The 24903-nt window shown below is 40.2% G+C and overlaps 1 protein-coding gene across 2 annotated transcripts in view; it reads right to left on the bottom strand.

The window, feature by feature from the left end:
- Nucleotides 1-20545, bottom strand: part of LOC140734808 (uncharacterized) — a 65179-nt gene extending 44634 nt beyond the window's left edge. For both annotated transcript variants that reach the window (XM_073059357.1, XM_073059358.1), the window contains exons 1-2: nt 20451-20545; nt 17542-19474 (exon numbers count right to left, since the gene is read on the bottom strand). In XM_073059357.1, the coding sequence (XP_072915458.1) occupies nt 17542-19294 (1753 nt within the window). In that variant the 5' untranslated portion in view covers nt 19295-19474; nt 20451-20545. The remainder of the gene's footprint in view (nt 1-17541; nt 19475-20450) is intronic.
- Between the last annotated feature and the right edge of the window lie 4358 nt (nt 20546-24903).

Below are 24903 nucleotides of genomic sequence, written 5' to 3'. Positions count from 1 at the left end.
TGTAGAGGCAACCACACCAGACTTCAAGGCGAGTGATCGCAGCCAGCTCCTTGCACGCTTTCCATCCATGCTGGGTTGAGCATCAAGCCAGCAACTCGACCTTGTAAAAACAGAGAAAAATGCTAAAGAAACGGTTGCTGTCCAATACACCACAAAGGCACGAGAAGGAACAACATCTCAGTAGGTCTGTAGGAAGAGGAACAGAGGTAATATTTTGGGTTGAAGATCCATTGTCAGAACATGGAAAGGGAGATACTAGTTTTGTTTTAAGTTGCAAAAACGGGTAGGGAGGGATGGATAGGACAGAGGGAACACCTCGAAGGTGAGCCTAGGATTGCTGTGGGAATAAGGTGTAAATGACTTGTTGAATTAAGTCAGAGCAAGAGAAAAATCATGAAAGCTATGAAATGAGAGTTAAAGAATGTGAACACAAATTAACATAAAAGTTGTGGAAATGCAGAGCTATAGAGGTAATGGAAAAGCCAAATCAATTATTATACATGTACAGCTCAGTTTTGATATAAAGCAATTATCTGAAGTTGTAGAATTTAATATATCCAGACAGCTGCAGTAATGGTGCTTCCAATGGAAGTACAAAGTTTAGGTTAGGCTCCTTTGCATTTCACTTTGGCTTTAAAGACTAGTCTTCAGAATGCTGGTTTTAAATGAACCCAGTGTCATACTTGCCTTGTATTTTTAAGGGCCTCTTGACAATTTAAAAAATCCATTTACTTCTGATGTGATTCTGATAGCACCAGGCAGAGGAAATTGCACTAGGACTCTGCCTTGTCTAGAAGTGAAGGAATAGGAATGAAATTCAGCTTAGCAAGTTATCATCCCTGCTCATGTTCTGGAAGCATCAAAGAGGAATTGTACATGTTTGCTCACCTCTGACACTCTCTGAGCAGTGATGAGTAACATCACTCTGTGACATCACACATCTCCGGGTCACTAAGCAACACACTGCTGCCATTTTTAGCAATCGGGAAACAGGCCCTGATGAAAGTTACAAGGAAACATAATGCAGAGAGGAAATGAAAGCAATCTATACCGGAATAAGAGAGAGGGAGGGGCAAAAGGCAAAAGAGAAGCTTTATAAATGCCTTCCAAATTATAGGGTAATTTTTATTTCTACTGTGTTACCTTGCAGAAAGGCTGAACAAATGAACAGCAACCTTCAGCAATGGGCACTGACCATGCTTAATTAAAATCAAGAATAAAATGTAGGTTAAGCGAATAGGTCTTAATAATTAACCAGATGACGTGCACCACTGTTACCAGTGCTCGTGACTGGTGGCATATGTGACCTGGTGTAAACAGTGGACAGTGTATGATGGTTTATGTGCCCAGAGTAAACTAGCTTGAGTATGATGGTCTATCTGCCCTAGACTAAATGGACAGTGTATAATGTTAAATGTGCACCAATACGATTGCCATTTACTACTATGCCAAAAGGTTTTTCCCCCCCTAAGGTTGCTGATAGTTAACTTCACCTAGTCAGCTTGTTCATTTTCCTTTGGTCAAAGTCCTTTTTACTCTGCCAGGCCATGAGTTGAAGATGCCTTCAGGACAAGGCAGACCGAGCAGCGAAATGGAAGAGACAAGGCATGACTTGAGCTCCCAGCCAAATGTCACTTTATTCTTTTACCCCACTCTGACCAGAGTTCTTTCCAAATGTTACAGATCCAGCCTTCCTGGGAGCCACGTGACAAGTATTCGACATCAAATGCAAAACTGCCTACGCGTGCAGAGAGAGAACATCTATTTCCAGATAAGCATGCAAAATTGACTGGATTTTACCCCAGGGCAGAGCAAAGACTCGCATTGCATTCACCTCCACACAAAGATGTGGTAGCTGAGTTCTCGCGGAGGTTGAATGCTTCTCTGCAGGGCAACTGTCCCTCACCGAGCTATCAAGGTTGGCTAGATATCGGAAGCTTTGCTCCCATCTTCCCTGAACGGACAGACAGAGAGTACAACAGTAATACCTGGAGATGTTACGTCTCCCAAAATCTTGAACATCATGCGAATATTGACCAAAGACATTTTCCTAAACTGATTGCTTCACTATATCCAATATCCATTCCACCTCCTTCAAGAATGAGGGAGAACAATTGGTTGCGATTTCTTTCCTGTGGCAACCTGTACATTGATTTACAGGGGAAGGAAAGAACAATTACCTTGTTGGAAAAAGAGCAGGAACATTATAGGAAGTTAAAGATAAAGAGTGAAAACAGAATGCCCCCAATTGACATCCATGGAAATATAATCCCCCCAGAAAATATAAAAGGGTAAGTTAAATTGCAGTTGTCAGATTTCTTTATGAAGTAATTTTTCCTTGTAGCATTTATTCCTCTGTGGTCTATTTAACAATGATACTTCTGTAACATGAAAAATCACAGAACAGCACAGATGAAGGCTGTGTGGCCCCATCAGCCTACTCTCCTATTCAATATGATGTATTCCTCCAATCCACATTCCTTCCTAATCCCCTGGATTCTTTGTGTATAAGATCTACATGTCTTAAATTTATGTAACAACCACTTAGAGACCTTGGCCTACAGTATCCAAAGCTTGTACAGCACTCCAAGTAAAGAATTTCTCTTCACTTCATTCCTAAATGTCTGACCCTCCTTGGTTTGACCCTCTCATCCCCTCTCAGCATCAATTCTCTCTATCCCTGAGGCAAAGGAAGAGTAGGAATGTCTAAGTTGTGGCCCTGGTAATCTTGCTGACTGCAAGTCCTTGTATCACCAAGTAACCACTATATTATAGCCGCCAATGAAAAAAAATCCATGACTGATGGTGTACACAAGAAGTTCCAATGAGATTTCCTTTCAGTCTAAGTCTGGTCTTGCTGAATCTCTCTTCATAAGGCAACCCCATCATCTCACAAGTCAAACTTGCAAGTCTATGATCCAATGTTTCCAAAGCAACACTGGATTTTGTTGAAACCCGTACTTGGAACATGCATGCACAGAATCTAGGGCTATATGCATGTTCACAGAGTGAGTTATAAGAGAATTTGACACATAATCTAATCCTTTTGAAGTTAAACACTTGCTTTCTGAAATGCTTGTGTTTTATGATTCAACCTACAGGAGTCTTGCTCTACATCAATTACTATTATTTTACTATTTAAAGAATATTTTGTTATTTTGTCTATCAAATGTATTTCATTAACAGAATAATTTGTGGCTGTGAAATGCCAATAAAAATTACTTTTACGTACAACTTTTGTATGTTTGAAATTGCACATTTCTGCAGTTACAGAAATATACATTATTCGGTGGTATTTGTGCCCCTTGTAAAGAATACTGCTGGTCATGACTGAGAGAGGAAAGACATCTCAGGCTTCCAAGACGTATTAATTAATACTAGTTATTTTCCATTAAAGTAGACTTTCTTTGCATTAAATTGTTGTGAACACACTTTATCAAGCCACAAGAACACAGAGTTACCCTGACGGAACCGGGTAACCTAGCATTCTAACAAAGCTGGTCATTAATTACACAAGAGTAAACAATTCATAATGAAATGTGCTCAAATTTGATTTCCATAATCTTGAGGGATTAATACTCTGGTGCAGTGTGTGTTTCTGGTTAATTTAGTTCATGAGGTTTAGATATACGAGGAGTGATTGATAAGTTCGTGGCCTAAGGAGGAAGGAATCAATTTTAGAAAACCTAGCACATTTATTTTTCAACATAGTCCCTTCCTACATTTACACACTTAGTCCAGCGATCATAGAGCATAATGGATCTTGGACCTCCAGAAAGTGTCCACAGCAGTGGTGATTGATAAGTTTGTGGCCTAAGTTAGAAGGAGATGAGTTATACAGCTCTCGTTACATGCACATGCAGTTCAACTCTTAGAGTGATTATGCAGAAAGTTTGAAGTTAATAACTCATCTCCTTCTACCTTAGGCACGTGGCCTAGTGGATAAGGCATCGGTCTAGTGATCTGAAGGTCACTGGTTCGAGCCTCATCTGAGGCAGCGTGTTTGTGTCCTTGAGCAAGGCACTTAACAACACATTGCTCTGCGACAACACCGGTGCCAAGCTGCATGGGTCCTAGTGCCCTTCCCTTGGACAACTTCGGTGGCGTGGAGAGGGGAAAGCTTGCACCCATGGGCAACTGCCGGTTTCCCATACAACCCTGCCCAGGCCTGCGCCTGGAAACCTTCCAAAGCGCAAATCCATGGTATCACGAGACTAACGGATGCCTATCTACCTTAGGCCATGAACTTATCAATCACCCCTGATGAGTTATTAACTTCAAACTTTCTCCTTCTACCTTAGGCCAAGAACTTATCAATCACCCCTCGTAAATACTTATGAACTTTGTCTTTTATTGACAACTGCTAGATGAGTATATTGTAATATTATGATACCAGATGCCTTTAATAAACACGGAGGAGTGGTGGAAAGTAGCTCAAGAAGGTCCTTTGGCTTCTTTGCTCCTTGTTGCACTCTGAGATGGTTAGCTTTGCAGAGCTAGAACATGGTCTCAAATTCTTACCGTGGCCAGAAGTTATTGAAGATGCTGAATAAGTTATTAAGAAAAACTTCCCTTAAAATGTTGTTTCTTTCTTACAGGCATCTTTCCAGGATTCCACATTTACTACCTTGCTGTAATATTCCCAATGAAAAGGAAACCAACATAAAATCCACAATATCGAGTAGCAAAAAGCTTCCTTAGAAACAGTTTTCCTGCACAACCCCACCTCAGAGAAGGGAATAAGGAAAGTAGGGAAATAAACTGACGCTTGGCTTTTCAGTGCACCTGGTAAATTATTTGAGGGAGAAAATTTGTCCCATCTGGACTTGTATTCAAGAAACATTCACGGTAGGAACTCGAAATGTTTCTAGAATAGTGAAATTAAATTCACACTGTCTATACTAAACATTTTTATATCATGCTCCTGGACACATTAGTTAATTCTCATATTTTCTTATTAAAGTAACCATTGTCATTGATCCATAAATGGATAATTTTGATTACTTTGATATGAAAAAGGCTTTAATCAAACCACAGTCAGGCACCAAGAGACTGTCGGGGCTGCTTTGATGAGTCAGGATAACTTGGGATCGTAATAAAGCAAGGCATTAAGTTCAGAGTCCTTGATCTTCTACAAAGTTGTGAGGAAATTAACGTTACAATAAAATCTTTTAAGATCTATAGAAATAAAATTGCATAAATGAAATTTCTATGGAACTACTTGGACCCTAGACATAAAGAATAGATGTTCCAAACCAATCTCCTTTTATGTTACATTTAATAGCTCTCTGAATGACACATTTGGGATTAAAAAGAAATTTGGGTAGAAAGTATAATGCATTTTCTAGTTTCAAAATGAGCACCAAGGTCAAATTCATGAGTCTGAAACTACAACCAATACCCAATAGAGAAATTCAGGGTTCAGAAGGAAGCCATTTGGCAGTATGTCCAGGCTGATACAGAAAAACTAAACTGACTGATTTCATGATTAATTCCCGGATCTAAATCAAAGATAGGTTTTAAGTATAATAAAGTTTTCTGGCTTCAAGAGGTCCATTCGAGACCACAATATTCTTTAGTATTTTTCCACTGAATTCCCAACTAGTTCTACCAATTCCCCTTGTCTTTGATCTATTTGATCTACAGTTTTTCATATTTTCTACACAGCAATTGATATTGTCCTCCTCGATTCCACAGACCTGGCTTTGAAAACATTATTGAATGTTTTCCACCTGTTGAGACTATTTTTGGAGTCTAGTATTGAGCTTGCAAACAATGTGACCTACCCCTCAGAACCAATTGTCACCGTGGCCTCAGTACTGGGTGCAAATGCTGATATTGGTCTACTTATTCTGCCAGAGGACTTGGAGGAATTTACAGGAATGGAATTTTTCTTAACCCCTTGGAGCCTCAAGGTACCTGTGATAGATAGTCCACATGTCAGAACAATTTCTTTGAAGTAGCAAGTGAGAAAGAGGCATTGTTGCAGGGTGGGAGCCATTTGAAAAGAATAGGTCTCATCAGGAGTGAATCATTCTTTGAATTAGTGAGGGAGAGACCAACATCATTGCAAGGTGGGTGGGGGGAGAGCCATTTGAAAATAATGAATCTGATTGGAAAGGAGTTATTACTTGAATTAGCAAGTGGAAGAGAGACATTGTTGCCGGGCAGGGGCCATTTGAAAAGAACAAGTTTCACCAGGAGTAAGTTTTATCTTAGTCAATAAAAAGCAGGGAGGTGCAAGTGAAGCTGCCAATGCTGGAGTGGAGCAGTGTTAGAGTGGTCAGGCTTTGGCGAGAAATGAACAAATTTCACGACACATGCCGGTGATAACAAACTTGATTCTGAACGGGTGGAGACGAAGGATGCTGAATTGTTTTCTTTGTGGAACTTGGGCTTGAGAAGTTGGAGCCCAAGCTCTGTAAGAAAAGGCTGAGAAAGTGACTTAGGTGAGTGCAAAACTCAAAAGGGAGAAGGCACGGGTAAGAACAGATGAGACTTTTTAAAATATTGTCTGTAAATCCTTAGTCCTTAGTTCAAGTATAGGCAGAATGGTTAAGGTGGTGGAATGCTCCTGTAAAATGTGGGATTTCAGGGTAGCTGACAATCTTCCTGATAACTATATCTGCAGAGAGTGCACCCAACTTCAGCTCCTGGCTGATAAGGCCAAGGAACTGGAGCTGGAGCCATCTGAGATGCTGAATACCTCATAGATAAAGCTTTCACGAGACTTCAGGTAGTAGGTGGGTGACCACCAGTCGAAGGGGGCTAAGCAGTCAGTGCACGGCTCCCCCATTGCCATTCCCCTCAGCAACAAGTATATGCTTTTGCATACTGCTGAGGGGTATTAGGGCAGAGCAGCAGGACTCAGGCCAATGGTACTGTGGTCAGCTCTGAGGCTCAACAGGGAAGGGTAAGGACAGGCAGAGCAATAGTGATAGGAGACTCGATAGTTCAGGGGATTCTGTGGCTGAGAAGGAGAAGCCAGGACAGTGTGTTGCCTCCCAGGTGCCAGGTTACAGGATGCCTTAGAGTGACTGCAGACTATTTTCAAGGGGGAGGATGAGCAGCCAGAAGTGGTGGTGCACATTGGCACCAATGACATGGATAGAAAGGGGGAAGAGGTACAGAGTATAGGGAGTTAGGAAACAAGCTGAAGAGCAGGACCTCCAAGGTATAAACTCTGGAGTACTCCCAGTGTCATGGCAGAAATAGGATTATAGTACCAATGAATGAGTGGCTGAGGAACTGGTGCAGGGGGCAGGGTTTCAGGTTCTTCAATCATTGAAACTTCTTCTGGTGCAGGGGTGACCTGTACAAGAGTAATGGGTTGCATGTAAACTGGAAGTGAACCAACATCCAGGCCAGGAGGTATGCTAGGGCTGCTTGAGATGGTTGAAACTAGTTTGGCAGGGGGTTGGGAACCAGAGCACTGTCAGACAATGGAGGGATGGCTGGGCCAGTAAAAATGGACAGGAGCAAATTAATAGATATGAAAGGACAGATAGTTTGAAGCATGTGTATTTTAATGCTAGGTGCATTATGGTGATGAACTTAAATCATGATCAGTACGTGGAGCTATGATGTTGCGGTCATTACAGAGACTTGGTGAGAGTGGGACGGGAATGGGCGCTTCATTTTACAGGGTTTCGATGTTTTAGAAAAGATTGAGAAAGAAGCAAAAGGGGTGGGGGTGTTGCACTACTAATCAGGGACAATACAGAGAGGACTTGTCCATTGAATATATATGGTAGAACTCAAGAATAGGAAGGGTGCAGTCACTCTGATGGGGGTTGATGCACCATCAATAACTCTAGGAGACTGGAAGTGAACAATAGGCTTTTATTAACAGCGAAAAAGGGACCACGACCATGTCGAGACTGAGGGAGGAGCAGTGCCTCCAATCGCCTTTATATACAGGGGTCTGTGGGAGGAGCCACAGGAGCAGTCAGCAAGGTGGGGGGCGTGTCCAGACAGGTATACATAGTTTACCACAGGGGTTGAACCCCCAAAAGCCACAGGGACATTGAGGAACAGATATTCAGGCATATCTGTGTAAAGACAATAGGATTGTTGTTATGGGGGACTTCAACTTCCCTAATATAAACTGGGAACTTCTGAGTGCAAGTGGTTTTAAATGGGGTAAAGTTTGTTTGGTGCATCCAGGAGGGTTTCTTAAATCAATATGTAGGTAGTCCAGCAAAAGGAAGGGAAGGGATCTGGTGCTGGGAAATGGGTCAGCAGTTAGGGAACAAAGACCATAACTCATTAAGCCTAAGGGTGCTATAGATAATGACATAGACATTGCAGGAGAATATTGGACTCGAGCAGGGCAAGTTACAAGAGCATTAGGCTGAAACTAGGGAGAGGTAACTGGGAACAGCTGTTTTTGGGCAAGTCCACATTTGACACGTGGAAGGCGTTTAAAGACCAACTGCACAGAGTACAGAACAGGTAAGCTCCAGTGAGAAGGAAGGACGAGCATGGCAAGGTAAGAGAACCTTGGATGTTAAGGGAGGTGATGAATTTAGTCAAGAAGGAAAGGAGAAGTATGTAAAGCTTAAGAGGCCAGTATCAAGCAGAGCACATAAGGATTATGAAGAATCCAGAAAAGAACTCATGAAGGGAATTAGGAAAGCCAGGATGGACCATGAAAAGCCCTCGGCAAGTAGGATTAAAGAGAATCCCAAGGCATTCTATACATAAATCAGGAGCAAGAGGATAACTATGGAGAGGGTAAGGATAAGGGGGGGGGGGGACATTTGCTTGGAGGTGGAGGATATGGGTGAGGATCTTAATGAGTATTTTACATCAGTATTTACCAAGGAGTAGGACATGGAGGATAGGGAGATCAGTGGCAAGAGTATTAATATGCTAGGGTATTTCTAAGTAAAGGATGTGGATAGGTTGGGTTTCTTAAAGAGCATTAAGGTGGACAGGTCCCCGAGGCCTGATGGGGAAAACCCCAGGTTATTAAGAGAAGCAAGTGAAGAGAGTGCTGGAACCTTGGGGCAGTTCATCCAGAAGATTAAGATGCAAGGTGAATTAGCCACTTGGGTTCAGAACTAGCTTGTCCATGGAAGAGAGAAGGTGATGGTCAAAGGGAATTGTTCTAGCTGGAGCTTATGATATGGTGTTCTGCATGGATCTCCACTGGGACCTCTGCTGTTTGTGATGTATATAAATGATCTGGATGAAAACGTAGATGGCCGGGTTGGTAAATTTGCAGATGATATAAAGATTGGTGGTATTATGAATAGCAGAGATGACTGGCAAAAATATATAGTGGGATATAGATCAGTTGCAGATCTGTGTGGAGAAATGACAGATGGAGTTTAACCCAGCCAAATGTGAAGTGTTGCAACTTGGCAGGTCAAATGTAACTAGACGGGCAAGACCCTTAACAATGTTGATGAGCAGAGGGATCTTGGGGTCCAAATTCATAGCTCACTGAAAGTGGCTACACAGGTTGATATGATGGTTAAGGAGACATTTGGCATGCTTGCCTTTACTAGATGAGGCATTGAGTTCAAAAGTCAGGAGATTATGTTTCACCTTTATAAAACTCTAGTTAGGCCACATCTGGAGGATTGCATACAGTTCTGGTTGCCCCATTATAAAGGACATTGAGGCTTTGGATAGGGGGCAGAAGAGGTTTACCAGGATGATGCCTGGATTAGAGGGTATGTGCTATATCAAGAGGTTGGACAAATTTGGATTGTTTTCTCTGGAGTGGTGGAGGTTTATAAGATTATGAGAGGCATAGACTGGGTGGTCAGACAGTACCTTTTTCCCCAGAGTCGAAATGATCTAAAACCAGAGGAAATGCAATTAAGATGAGAGGGGGTAATTTTAAAGGAGATGTGAAAGGTAAGTGTATTTACACAGAACTGTGGGTGCCTGGAATGGGCTGCCTGGGGTGGGTGGTAGAAGCAGATACATTTAGGACTTTTAAGAGATGTTTAGATAGGTACATGAATGTGAGGAAAGTAAGAGAGTTATGGGCATCATGTAGGCATAATGGATTAGTTTAGTTGGCCACTTGATAACTAATTTATTTGGTTTGACTCAACATTGTGGACCAAAGGGCCTGTTCCTTTGTTGTACTGTATGTTCTATACAGGAAGGCAAGGATCTCTGCTGCCTGGGGAATCATGAATTCTGCATTATATTTGAAATTCTCATCTTCAGTCTTTTCCTCAGATGGTCAATGGCTGCATAAACATACAGATGGTGGTGGTGACTTTTGTCATCAATGGAAGGTGACTCCAAAATTTATATCAAGGAATGTACTCTGGATGTTTGTCAGCAGAGGGCAATTTTGAAAATAGAGCTGGGGGCAGGCTGGTGGATGATAGTAAATGTGAGACCCAGTGAACCATTTGTGTACTGTAGCCGAATATTTGAAGTTGGTTCTGGAGTGGATGTAATATGATTTGAACAGTGTCCTATTTGTCCTGTAAATTAGTTCCAGTCCAGCAGGAAGCTTGTTGGAGATGGAGTCAATGTTACTCAGAAAAATATTGAGAAAAGTGTTCTGGCAGCCTTGCTGTTATCTGTCTACATTGGGGTTGAACACTTGGTAAAAATCTTGGCCTGGATACCATCATATGGCAAGATGAAAGGGGGACAAGATTTTTCCAGCAGTCAAGTTTGAAGAGGAATGGGAGTTAAGGTCTTGTCTCACAAGGTTAAAGACTTTAGTAAGACTCATATTGCAAAATTGTTGTTTTACATATAGTACTGTGCAAAAGTCTTTGGCACATGTAAAAAAAAGAGTATGTGATGAAGGGTCCCCGCCTGAAACATCAACTGTATGTATTTTTTTCCATTGGTGTGTGTGTGTGTGTGTGTGTGTGTGTGTGTGTGTGTGTGTGTGTGTGTGTGTGTGTGTGTGTGTGTGTGTGTGTGTGTGTGTGTGTGTGTGTGTGTGTGTGTGTGTGTGTGTGTGTGTGTGTGCTGGACTTCCAGCATCTGCAGATTTTCTCTTGTCTAACACAAAATGGTTTCAAAAATAATGAAATGAAAAGTCAAAGTATCAAAAAAAATTACTATAAATGTTACCCCCAGGGTATGAGACAGTGCAGGTGGCCAAGAAATTTGTGTAGGGGAACAGTTTGCATCCAGTGAGCGTAATTACATTAGTTTCAATGTAATTATGGAAAAGGATAGGTCTGGTCTGTGAGTTGAGATTCTGAATTGGAGAAAGGCCTATTTTGATGGTATCAGAAAGGATCTGGCAAGTGTGGATTGAGAAGGGTTGTTTTCTGGCAAAGGTGTACTTGGTAAGTGAGAAGGCTTTAAAAGCGAAAATTTTCATAGTACAGAGTTTGTTTGTTCCTGTCAGAATAAAAGGCAAGGATGACAGGTTTAGGGAACCTTGGTTTTCAAGACAGATTGAGGCCCTGGTTAAGAAAAAGAAGGAGATGCATAACAGGTATAGGCAGACAGGAACAAATCAGGCAATTGAGTAGAAATGCAAGAGAGCACTGAAGAAGAAAATCAGGAAGGCTAAAAAAAAAGGCATGAGGTTGCTCCAGCAGACAGAGAAGACACCTAAGGAGTTTTACAGATATGTTAACAGCAAAAGATTGCAAGGGACAAAATTGGTCCTCTGGAAGATCACATGGAGCCAAAAGAGATGGGGCCGATATGAAATGGATTTTTTTTGCATCTGTATTTACTCAGGAGATGGACACAGATTCTGCAGATGTAAGGCAATGAGGCAGCAAGATCATGAGTCCCATACAGATTACAGAGGTGGATGTTCTTGCTATCTTGAGGCAAATTAGAGTGAATAAATCCTCAGAGTTTGACAACCTGTTCATTTGGACTCTATGGAAAGTTATTGCAGAAATTCAGGGCCCCTAGTAAAGATATTTATAACATCCTTAGCCACAAGTAAGGTGCCGGAGGATTGGAGGTTCCATTGTTCAAGAAAAGCTCTAAGAATAAGCCAAGAAATTATAGGCCAGTGAACCTAATATCAGAAGTTACCAGAAAATTTGATGAAGGCAAGGCAGTGGATGTTGGCTGCATGGTCTTTAGTACGGTCTTTGGCAAGGTCCTACATGGGATGTTGGTCAAGAAGGTTCAATCACTTAACATTCAAGATGAGGTAGTAAATTGGATTAAACATTGGCTTTGCAAAAGAAACTAGAGAGTGGTTGTTGATGGTTGCTTCTCTGACTGGAGGATGGTGACTAGTGGTGTGCTTCAGGGATCAGTGCTGGGTCCATTATTGTTTGTCATCTATACCAATGATCTGGATGATAATGTGGTAAACTGGATCAGTAAATTTGCGGATGACGCCAAGATTTGGAGTGTAGTGGAGAGCGGACAGCATTTTTCCAGCTGGTTCAGATCAAAGCTTGCAGTGGAATCTGGACCAGCTAGAAAAATGGCAGATGGGATTAATACAGGCAAGTGTGAAATGTTGCACTTTGAGAGGACCAAACAGGGTAGGTCTTGCACAGTAAGTGTAAGAGGGATCTGGGAATACAGATGCATAATTCCTTGAAAATGGCACCATGGGTAGATAAGGCTTTAAAGAAAGCTACTGGCACGTTGGCCTTCATAAATTAATGTATTGAATACAGGAGTTGCTTTAAGGTGTTGGTGAGGCCTAATTTGGAATATTGTGTCCAGTTTTGGTTATCTTCCTGCAGGAATGATGTAAATAAGATTGGAAGATACAGAGAATATTTACAAGGATGTGGCCAGGATTCAAGGACCTGAGTTTTAGGGAAAGGTTGGATCGGTTAGGACTTTGTTCCTCAGAGCTTAGAAGATTGAGGGGAGATTTGATAGAGATATACAAAATAGAGGGGTATAGATAGGGTAAATGCAAGCAGGCTTTTTCCACTGAGATTGGGTGAGACTACAACTAGGTTAAGGGTGAAATGTTTAAGGGGAACGTGAGGAGGAACTTTGTCACTCAGAGGCTGGTGAGAGTGTGGAAGAGCAAGTGGTGGATGTGGCGCTAATTTCAACATTTAAGAGAGATTTGATTAGGTACATGGATGGGAGGGGTATTGAGGGCTATGGTCTTGGCACAGGTCAATGGTACTAAGTAGACTAATGGTTCAGTACAGACTAGATGGGCTGAAGAGCCTGTTTCTCTGCTGTATGACTACAGCATGCAGTCACAAGGAACTTGGTCACCACGCTGGCCATCACTGTATTCCAATAAGGGACTTTTGATCTATTAATAAGAATTGGTTCAATATCAGGGTATGCACTGTACCACCAATGGTACTGGATGACTCCCTGGCTGTAACCCTTCATGGCCTTGGCTTTTTCCAAACTGGTGCTAGGTATCCAGGATATCAACACCATCTGTCAGTTCGCTTTGTACACAGCCTTCTGGCAGGTCACTAATTGTGCTCCCTGTGAAGATCACAGTTTATCATTTCCCTCTGTCAGCTGATGAGCAGGAACACAGAAGACTGGGATTTTCCCACATTGCTCAGTTGCTTTATGTGTGGGCAATGTAGCATGCAAGTATCCTGCAGTTGTCCTACCTCGGGAAGCTGTCCCATGTCTGCCCTTTATCTGTACCCTCAAACATTTCAGTATTGCGAATTCGAGAAGCAAACAAGTTTTGCTGAAGTCATTCATTTCCATAAATTTATTTACTTTCTTCATTAAATTAAGTTTTAATTCAATTTTGTACACAAAATTATGATGTATAGATAGGGTAAATGAAAGCGGGCTTTTTCCACTGAGGTTGGGTGAGACTAAAAGGAGGTTTAGGTTGGAAGGTGAAATATTTAAAGGGAACTTGAGAGGAGACTTCATTACCCAGAGGGTGGTGAGAGTGTGGAATGAGCTGCCAGTGGAAGTGGTGGATGTAGGTTTGATTGCAACATTTTAAAAAGTTTGGATAAGTACATGGAAGGGAGGGCAAAGGAGGTCTACTGTCCAGGTGCAGGCCAATGGGACTAGGAACAGACTAGATGGGCAGAAAGGCCTGTTTCTGTGCTGTGGTGCTCTAAGACTCTAAGTTGGCCTTTGAATTCACATTGGCATTTCAGAATCCGAATCAGGGTTAATATCACTGGCATATGTATGTCATGAAATTAGTTTCATCATGAATCTCGTTTTCTGGTGAATAATTGTTAGAGGTAGCAAAGGGAAAACAACCTGTATTTGTGTACTTACAGTGTTGATGTGAGATTATGAGATAACACTTTAGACCTAATCTTCAACCTTACTCATGTAAAACGGACATATTACTGTTAATGAACAGGTTTGCTTTGGATTTATGATTAAATCCTGACTGTGTCTATAGTGGTACCAGAGAGCAGTTTATTTGCAATGAGCATTTGTTGATTGGTGCGTTGATCATCTTTCATTCTCTCCTTGTATATTTACTTAATTTTAATAATGCTTTGCAATTTTGACAGATGCTGCTCCTTTCAAATTGAAACAACAAAAAAATTTAGCGACATTCTATGCTATTCCCATGGCACTGGCTGAATAAGAGGAAGAACATAGGAACCAGCAGTGCAGTATTCTCAGGTACTAATGCATTCATTTGCATTAGTATCTAACGATAAATCACTATCAAATGTTTCATGTCTGTCTGGATATTAACCTGGAGATTTAACTGTAGAAAGAAAGTGGTGAAAACCACAGATTTAAAATACTGGAAAACTGATTTAAAAAAAATTAAAATTGTAAATACATAAGAGGTTAGATAAAGTCCATTTAAGTCAGTGCACAGAAATGGAATGTTAATGTAAAACCCTTAATCACCTTAATCAAAATTTAAATATATGCTTGTGCTTTATTTAAATAAGATGCAATGGGTTGCAGTGTTCACAGCTGTTATAAAAGATGACAAAATGAAGTTATCTCCATTTTCTTGTATGCGTGCAAATCATGGACTTTGACAGCAGAACTGCAAAAGAAGGTCCAGGCTGTAGAAATGAGATGCTTCGGAAGGCTCATCGGCATCTCTTATACAGACCATGTCTTAAACGATGAAGTACGAAGAACCTTCACCCAACATGAGACACAAGAAGATCTACTGTCCACAGCAAAGAAGAGAAAATGAGATGGTATGGCCACGTAACAAGATCATGGACTCTCAAAGACCAATCTTCAGGAATGGTGCAGGGGAAAAGAAAAAGAGACAGACTGAGGAAGAAATGGACACCGACAACATTGCAGAATGGACCGGAGAGGGTTTTCACCACAATCCAGGCACTTGCCCTCAACCATGAGAGATGGAGGCAACTGGCGCAGTGGTCATCTGTACAGTGCCCCTACGACCCAGGCAGGTTGAGGGATCTGTAACTGTAACCATTTCTGTAAATGAAATGATTGAGATTTCTTCTAGTGTCTTTTATTTTAGTTCTCTATCCCATTGCCACTCTCATCTAACCATTTGGCCTCTTGTCTAATGTAAGTTTGAGAAACAGCTCCTCATCTGCCATTTAGAAATGTTAGAATCACAGGACTTGATGCCAAATATTACAATTTTAGATAAAAGCCTTTCTTGTTTGTATCAGAACTGTTGTAACTTTAAGGGCATTCACCTTAACTGAGTTTTCTCTCTCCACAGATGCTGCCTGATCTGTCGGGTATTTCCAGTATTTCCTTTTGTCTATTGTTTCCAGCAGTTGCTGTGGTTTGAAGCCTACAATTCCAGCATGTTCTTCCATTATTTTCCATAAAAGCTGCCTGACCTGAGTATTTCCAGAACTTTCTCTATTTATTTCTAACTTACTTCCCCAAACACTCTTACATCTGGACATTGATAAAGAGAATTCATTGTTCATTTTACTTCTCAGTGATACCCTGCTGTCTCTTGAAAAATAAAGGTCAAATTCTGAAGTGACCAATGAAGCCATATAAAGGTTGATTATAAATTATCCACTCCCTGTTGATTAGAAACTTTCTAATATGAAATTAACTTATAGAATCTCCACTTAGTTCCTGGTAACAGGGAATCCAAGACACAGCTGTACTTTTTTACACTAGGTACTTTAGTACAAAGATGCCAGAATTAGGAAATTGAAGTGGTGTTGTTGCAGTTAATTATGAATCAAATTGGGTTTTTTTCTCTCTGTTGAGGCTGTGCCATATCCAATATGAAAGAGTGAAAGTGCTAGAGACTGATTTTTATCGTCAGGGACAAATGATGACAATTCAGTGCACTAGGCATCTCTGCCATTATGCTGGTGCCTTTGAAATTAATAACCACAATACTCATCGAAAACACATGGGAGCCTCATTAAAACAAACAACAACCAAGGTCAAAATTATACCACTATGAGCCCAAGACAAAATTGATGTCCTGTAGCACTTTGAACATTGATGTCAGGGGAAGAGCAACTAGACCAACTCTACTGAAAAGACTTTGCAGGCTATTAAAATAAAATGACCTTCTCAAGGTTAAGGGAAGCATGAACCCTCCAGTAGCTCTAACACTTTCTCCAAGTTTCTGGGATGCTTTCCAATAATTACCTTGCCTCCTCCTTTCATCTTGTCAGCACCAGCTGGAACTCACTGGGATGAAGCTTGATTTGCTCTTCTTTCTAATGACAAGTCAGTTTGTCAAATGAATGTTAATGATGTGCAGTCATGTAATGGTTTGGGGAACCCCAATGTCTTGCTGAAGACTTCTGTCTTACCGCATACTCAGCGGGAACATGTACAAATATACATCTGATCATTGATGGAACTAGCCAAATCAGATTCCTTCCTTGTTTGATTGGGCAAGAACTGCTGAGAAGTATCTGTGGCTTTGTACACCATTAATAAATCAGTTATGTCCTTATTTACATAAGCAAAACAACTTCTGATTATTTTACAGTGGTACTTGTTCATAAACACCCGAGATTTATATCAATACACTTTTTTCTTTAATTACAAACCCAAGTAGCTTCAAGTTCTTTGAATATGGGTGTAATTGTTTGGTTCCTAAGAAAACTAAATTTCAAAAGCTTATTCAGTTTTTCATTCAGCACAGGTTAAGAAAAATACAGCGAGTATTATTAGGTGAGAGAGAGAGTTTATTTATGCAATATTAATTCATTGTTTAGTTACACTATTACATGGAACCATTTAAAATAATTCCATAGAATGCAAGACTGGCAATTTGGCCCACTGTTTCCATACCAGCTTTTCCTAAATCTTACTCAAGGTTTTGAAGAATTTTTCCTCTTCAAGCAGTTTCGATAATTCCTAAAACCATAGCTGAATGTGCTCTGACCATTCTATCATTCTGTGAATTCCCAATGGTAGCAAAGCACTGGGGCAGGTCAGTTTTCCTAATGTCACTGTTAGTTGCTTTCTCAATCACCTTTTGTCCTCCCTGCTCTGGTTCTCAACCCTTCTATCAGTTTAACATATAAAAAATGTTTGTACAATACGAGATTAACTTGGTAACAAATATGACCCATGCAGTTGTTTGATCTGATGTATACTACTCAGAGAGTATGAGTTTCTCTGAGTGACAAAATAAGATTAAATGTGCTGCCATCCCTCTATATGAACATTAATTGCTTTATTCTTTTATCTTCTCCTTACCCCATAAACTTGGTCTTTGAGAGAGGTTTATATTAGGAGCCAACAATGTTTTCTTCGAACTTTCACCAACACCAACATCCTTGTCTTTAAAAGTGTGACTTTGTTTCAAAGCTAATAATCTTTCTTCAGCTTTTCTAAATGACCTTCCATACAGAGAAGAGGTATTATGCTTGTGCTCCTCGCAAAGCTGGACATCTTGTACTGATGAATTACTATCTGCGCCATGCATTGCTTGCTCTTCCCGTCTGTGCACAAACCAGTTCTTTACAGCTGGAGTAACCATAGCCTGCTGAAGCCATTTTGGATTTGAAATTGGATCAGTTAACTTGGCTGTCAACAAGATGTTAGGTGATGCATTTGTCTCTTTTGCTATGATGATATTATTTTTATCATATGCTATACTTTGAATTTGATTGGTTGCTAATGTTGGGACAGTTTGAAGATCTTTGTCTAGTTCAGTCTTCTGTTCCTCAATTTTTGCTTGAACTTGCTTGAATTCTTTGGCTTTTCTTGAAAGCTTTTCATTGAATGGCAGTTGGTACATAAAGTGTTTCCCTCTTCTGCTGCAGTCATTGTTCTGTTCTTTGACCTGAGAGACGTTGCTCGAACTCGCTGAGCTTTTCCTTTCTACTTTAATAGGCATTGAGGTTGAAAGTGATTTTTCATTGATGTCTTGATGCACTAACTTGGTCTTGCTGTTTGACTTCTGTGACACAAGATTCCCACACTCTGAACCTTGATCCAATGTTGACATCATTTTGCACAAGCTCACCATTTGATCCTTAGAAGCCAAGATCCCTGTTCTGGATCTCCCTGTTTCAAGAAAGAGTTTATTTTTCTGTTTCACCTCCAGCTTTTCATCAGAGACTTGTACTTCACTCTTTATTGATTTACTTGGACTTTGACTAAGAGATTTTCTGACCACGTCTATTATAGGTGGTGATGCCTTTGAATTCTGACCACCTGCAATTGCATCAAGTGAAACTGTACACTTGTTACTGTCCTGTGTTCTGATTATGCCTTTCTTCATCATCCACAGTTTTACCTTTTCTTCAGATTCCTTTTGCCTCTTCTGTTTATCTAGTTCTTGCCTTTTACCTGCAGCTCTCTCCAGACTTCTCCGCTTCCTCTTTGCTTGTCTTTCTTTTTTTAATAACTCATTCTTTTGACAAATCCACTCCTTTATCGTATTATTGTTTGAATTTTCCAGATGACTGTCAGTTGGCACCATCATCTGTTTCCTCTGTCTCTCTTCACTCTGAAGTTTACTTTGGGTTTTCAATTTCATTTTCCATTTTTGAGTGTGCGGAATGGATACATTTGTAGATGAAGTTGGCTTGGAATGGAGAACGCGGAGGCCAAATGGCTTTAGCACAGCAACGGTAAATCTGCCCTTTCCAAGGTTCTTTTTATTAACTTGCAACCTTTCCCTCTTGTTTGCTCTGTGCTTTCTTCTTCTCTTAATCTTCCTCTCCTGCGTTGGATGTGGTGGGGTTTGAACGTGCTTTTTCTCGCCTTCTTCAAAAACTTCAGGATTCTCACAGTAGGATACTTCCAAATTAATTGTACCAAAGCTACCAGTATTCATTTGAGGTGTTCTCTCAGGCTGTTGCTTTGAAACTGGCATCATTTCTTTAAGCCACGTTCCCTCCGTACGGACCGCAAACTTTTGCTTTCTTTTCCCTTTGTGGTTTTCTCTGCTTTTGTCATTCAATTTTACTCCAGATTTACTCCCATTCCTTATCTTGGCCATTGTTTGTGTAGCTGAACACTTTCTCTGGAAGCTTCAGTTCTTGCTCAAGCACTTCGGTTCATACTTTGGCGTGTTAGTCACCAAACTCGCAGAGGAATAACTGCTTCTTGCTAATAGCATGTTAATTGGGATCATCTACAAATTATTTCATTGGCGTTCAATCATCCAAGGTGACAAAATCTACAAATGAACACAGGATAATACCAATGGGAAACTCACGATATTGCTTCAATTGGCAATTACACTGTTATATAATCCAATAATGTTGCAGCTTTCACTCTTAATGCAGCAGCAAATAATTATGGAGTGTTTCTGCAATTAATATCCTCTTAAATGTAAAATCTTTAGTTACATACAAATTTAGTTATTAACATGTTGTTAATCTGCTGATGATTTCCAGCAAAATGTACTGATTTATTTACAGTATCACACTCATTAAGACCTGACTGAGAATTTCATTATAAGTCAACATTAGTTATGTAACCTGGCTCAATTAAAAAGATAAACTAGGTTTATAACATTTCCTATTTAGTATCATGATGAACATAGACAAAAATTAATAGTATAACTTACAAATAGTATAACTTACAAAAACTTATGTTTGCATAAGTGAAGATCTGGCAGCAGGTTATTAAAGCCTAGTAATTTATCATTGGGGGGATGGTGCAAGAGAACAATCTGGCAAAGCTCTGGGCACAAGTTAGAGTCAAGTGCTGCAGACATATACTGTAAATGATCGAGAAATAAGATATCAGGAGGATGTCAGAATGAGATGTACTAACAACACCCGCTTCTAGTGAAGAATACACTCCTGGGAAGTGATAAAGGAAAAGATAAATATTACTGAAATAAAAGTGTAGGTTCAGTTATAATTATAGAATACTTTGTGAGCATTATCTGCTTGACTGCAGTGATATGAACTGCATACATCAGTTTGTACAGAGGTGCCCACAGTAACACTTGTATTAAAAGTATTTGTGTAAAATACAACTCATTTAAGTGTTTGAATCTAGAAGTTCAAAAAGAAATACAACATTTTGAAAACATTTTTTTTCTTATAGCTTAATTTCAGATTTTCATTCAAATAGTGTGACCTACCTAAGAATACAAAGCATTTGATGTGAGGTAAGGATGAATATATTTTGAAGTTACTTACTGAAGTATTCCGGAGACCATTCCTCTAGTTTGTTGCATTACTTCCTAAGCGACTGTGGTGCAATCGCTTTGTTCCGTCTTCACACAGTCCTCCACCAATCCGGATAGACTAAAAAGTTGAACAATGTTGTTCTTGGTTTTTTCCAGTTGTTGCCAGGTTACCAGCAAGCAATTTAACAGGTTTCCATGGAGGCAAGAGTTGTTTATCAAGTTTCCTCAAGGTGTTATTTGTACTCAAAATTGTAAAACTTTCCTCACAAAGATTTTTAAAGTAATACTTAGATTTAAGCACCACCTTGTCATCTCACAGTGTTCCTTACAACAGGATCTTTTGTAAACAGTAGGAGTGACGGCACATATTCTGGCAAGGGTGGCACTATTTTTTGTTAAAATATCCTCAAGAGATGGGGATCAAATGACCAATCAACATGTTGTTCAATCAGGCTGGCTGAGAGAGGAGCCTTGCCAGGGAGATTCTCAAATCTTTATTGAGCTGGCATGACTTTAGAATCGAAGCAAGGTGCAAGGTGACTGAGCTGCTGGACCAGTATTTCAGATGTCAGGGAAAAATCATCTGGAGCAATTATTTCAAATCCCACAATGGTAGATTGGGATTTTAAAATCTGATTGATAAAATAAATCTGGAACTATTACCAATGAGATAAGATGACACAACCATTGCTAACTAGAGAAGTCAAAGCCAACATAAAAGCCAAAGAGAGGGCATATAACAGAGAAAAACAATGGGTAGTTAGAGGATTGGAAGGGTTTTAAAAACCAACAGACGGCAACTAAACAAGTCACGAAGAAGGTAAAAATGGAATATGAAAGTAAGCTAGACAGTAATATTAAAGATGATACCAAAAGCTTCTTCAGATACATAAGGTTTAAAAGAGCAGTGAGAGTTCGTATCAGACCGCAGGAAAACGATGCTGGAGAGTTAGTAATGAGGGACAAGGAAATAATTATTTTGCATCAGTCTTCACTGTGCAAGACACTAGCAGTATGGTGGGAGTTCCAGGTGTCAGGGGTCATGAAGTGTGTGATGTTACCATAACTTGAGAGAAGGTTCTTGGGGAAACTGAAAGGACTGAAGGTAGATAAGTTATTTGGACCAGACGGTGTACACCCAGAGTTCTGTCAGATGTGGCTGAAGAGATTGTGGAGGCATTAGTAATGATGTTTCAAGAATCACTAGATTCTGGAATGGTTTCAGAAGACTGGAAAATAGCAAATGTCACTCCATGCTTCAAAAAGGGAGATAGACAGAAGAAAGGAAACTATAGGCCAGTTAGTCTGACCTCAGGGATTGGGAAGATGTTGGAGTCAATTAAGGATGAGACCTCAGGGTATTTGGAGGTCATTGATAAAATAGGCCATAGTCAGCATGGTTTCCTCAAGGGAAAATCTTGTCTGACAAATCTGTTGGAATTTTTGAAGAAATAACAAGCAGGATAGACAAAGGAGAATCAGTTGAAGTTGTGTACTTGGATTTTCAGAAAGCCTTCGACAAGGTGCCACACATGAGGCTGCTTAACAAGCTACAAGCCCATGATATTCCAAGAAAGATTCTCACATGGACAAAGCTGTGGCTGATTGTCAGGAGACAAAGAGTGGGAATAAAGGGAGCCTTTTCTGTTGGCTGCTGGTGACCAGTGGTGTTCTACAGGAGTCTGTGTTGGGACCAATTCTTTTTACATTATGTCAATGATTTGGATGATGGAATTGATGGCTTTGATGCAAAGTTTGCAAACAATATAAGATAGGTGGAGGGGCAGATGGTCTTGAGGAAGTACAGAGGCTACAGAAGGACTTACACAGATTAGGAGAATGGGCAAAAAGTTGGCAGATAAAGTACAATGTCAGGAAGTGCAATGTCATATACTTTGGTCAAAGAAATGAAAGGGTGTTCTAAATGGAAAGAAAATACGAAAAAACTGAGGTGCAAAGGGATTTGAAAATCCTTAATTAGGATTCCCTAATGATTAATTTGCAGCTTGAGTCACGGTGAGGAAGGCAAATGCGATATTAGCATTCATTTCAAGAGGATAAGAATACAAAAGCAAGGATGTAATGTTGAGACTTTATAAAGCACTGGTGAGGCCTCACCTGGAGTATTGTGAGCAGTTTTGGGCTTCTTATCTTAGACAGAATGTGCTGAAACTGGAGAGGGTTCAAAGGACATTCATGAAAATGATTCCAGGATTGAATAGTTTGTCATATGAAGAGAGCTTGATGGCTCTGGGCCTGTATTCACCAGAATTCAGAAGAATGAAGGGTGACCTCATTGAAACCTATTGAATGGTGAAAGGCTTTGACAGAGTGGATATGGAAAGGATGTTCCCTTTAATGGGAGAGCCTAGACCAGAGGACATGGCCTCAGAGTAGAGGGGTGCCCTTATAGAACGGAGGGCAGAGGAATTTCTTTAGCCAGAGAGTAGTGAATCTGTGGAATTTGTTGCTACAGGCGGCTGTGGAGGGCAAATCTTTATGTATATTTAAGGCAGAGGTTGACAGATTCTTGATCGGTCAGGGCATGAAGGGATACGGGAAGAAGGAAGGAGATTGGAGATGAGAGGAAAATTGGATCAGCCTTGATGAAATGGTGGAGCAGAATCAATGAGCCAAATTACCTAATTCTGCTTCCATATCTTATGATTATGAAACTATTGAACTATTGCAAGTACCACCTGCCATACTTACCTGGCCTGACTTAAATGTGATTCCAGATCCACAACAATGTGGTTGATTCTTGAACACCTTCTTTAAAAAAGACCCACAAGCTATTCAGATCAGGAGCAATGCTAAAAAGAAAATCCGCTACTGGACAGGGAGAGTCCAGACTGGGTGAGGAAGCCCCTCAATTTTTGTAGTAGCGAAATACCCCAGGGAGCCGCATGAGTGGCAACAGTCCTGTGAGTTTTGAGGAATGTAATAGAACCCTGACATGGACGGACCCGAGCCCGCCTTTGAAAGGAGGAGGGTTGGTCATGGGGCTAGCAACCCTATCTCATGAAAACTAAGAGATGCAGAAACACTAATAGGAGCTCCAAAGACCTCATCCCTGGGAGAGGAAGGAGCTTCAAAGATGGACTACACCCGGTAGGTGGGGGGGGGGGGGGGGGGGCAGCCAGAATGATTGGTCCAGGATAGAGGACTCTGGCAAGCTGATGTTGACTAAGTCCCAATAGGGGTGTTGGACTTAACCAACCAATCCAATAGAACACTACTTAAAGCATTGACAATGAATGTAAGGCATTATGAAAAACATAAATATTTGTTTATTCTTGTATTTGTTTTTAAATTATTATTAAAGTTCATGTTAATACACAAAAACAACAAAAGACAAATGCTTTTGTCTACCCAGCTCTGCCCACATTCCATTAAAATAATGACAAACTGAAAAACAGTCTTTAATACTGAGCCACTGCAATAAGTAGATAAAATTTTACAATAAAGTCTCATTCAGAAGATAACATATCTTGCAAACACAAAACACACCATCCTTTCAGTATTGCAGTGAAGCATCAAGCCCAGATAACAAGAACGTCTCCCAACACAGGCCATAATTTTATGATTCATATGGAAATAATCTAGAGTGGCAAACTTAACTTAAATCAGACTTGCAAAATAAAAGCTATAACTCTCCAGACAACATCACTTTTTGTCTGTTTCTCGTAATGGAATGAGTTGTACTGTGAATCCCAATTTGCAAATCAGCTCCAAACAGCCTGAAAGTAATCAAGCATAACAATAATTTGTTCTTCCTTTTATTAGTCTGTAGACTGAGTATCAACAGAGGTAAAATATCATGTCATTGGAACAAGCATTAAAACAGTAATCAGCTCTTCTTTAATATGGCTTTGCTCATTAATAACCTTTATTTGACAGGATAATTAACACTTGGAATGTCACAACTACGAAATATGATGATTAAAGTTCACCAATTTATTTTTAAACTTCTTTTGTCACTGAATTTCAATAAATCAAATGTGACTGTCCACATAAACTGATTATAAAGAATGATGATTTCTGGTGCTTTCAGAATTCTTGAAGCACCAGGAGAGGTATTCTGACATATTTGACAGTTAAATATTCATGATCAGTGTCAATGAAAACGTCCACGATATGAGCAATCTGAAGTGAGTTAAGAATATCACATCAGGAGCTCAATATGATTCAAATTGCAGGCCTCAGGCCTCTAATTCTGGCAATGTTCTTGTTAGCCGTTTCTGCAGTTTAACCACATCCTTTCTATAACAGGGTGACCAAAATTTTATACAAGTCTCCAGGTGCAATCTGGCCAATGATATAATGTCCTAACTCCTATATTTAATGCACTGACTGATGAAGGCCAGTGTGCTAAACACCTTATTCACCAGCCTGTCTACCCATGATACTGCTTTCAGTGAACTGTGTACCTTCACTCCTAGAACCCTCTGTTCTATTACACT

The sequence above is a fragment of the Hemitrygon akajei genome, chromosome 10 (genome assembly GCF_048418815.1).
Source record: "Hemitrygon akajei chromosome 10, sHemAka1.3, whole genome shotgun sequence".
Lineage (NCBI taxonomy): Eukaryota > Metazoa > Chordata > Chondrichthyes > Myliobatiformes > Dasyatidae > Hemitrygon > Hemitrygon akajei.
This window is presented reverse-complemented; position numbering and strand designations above follow the sequence as displayed.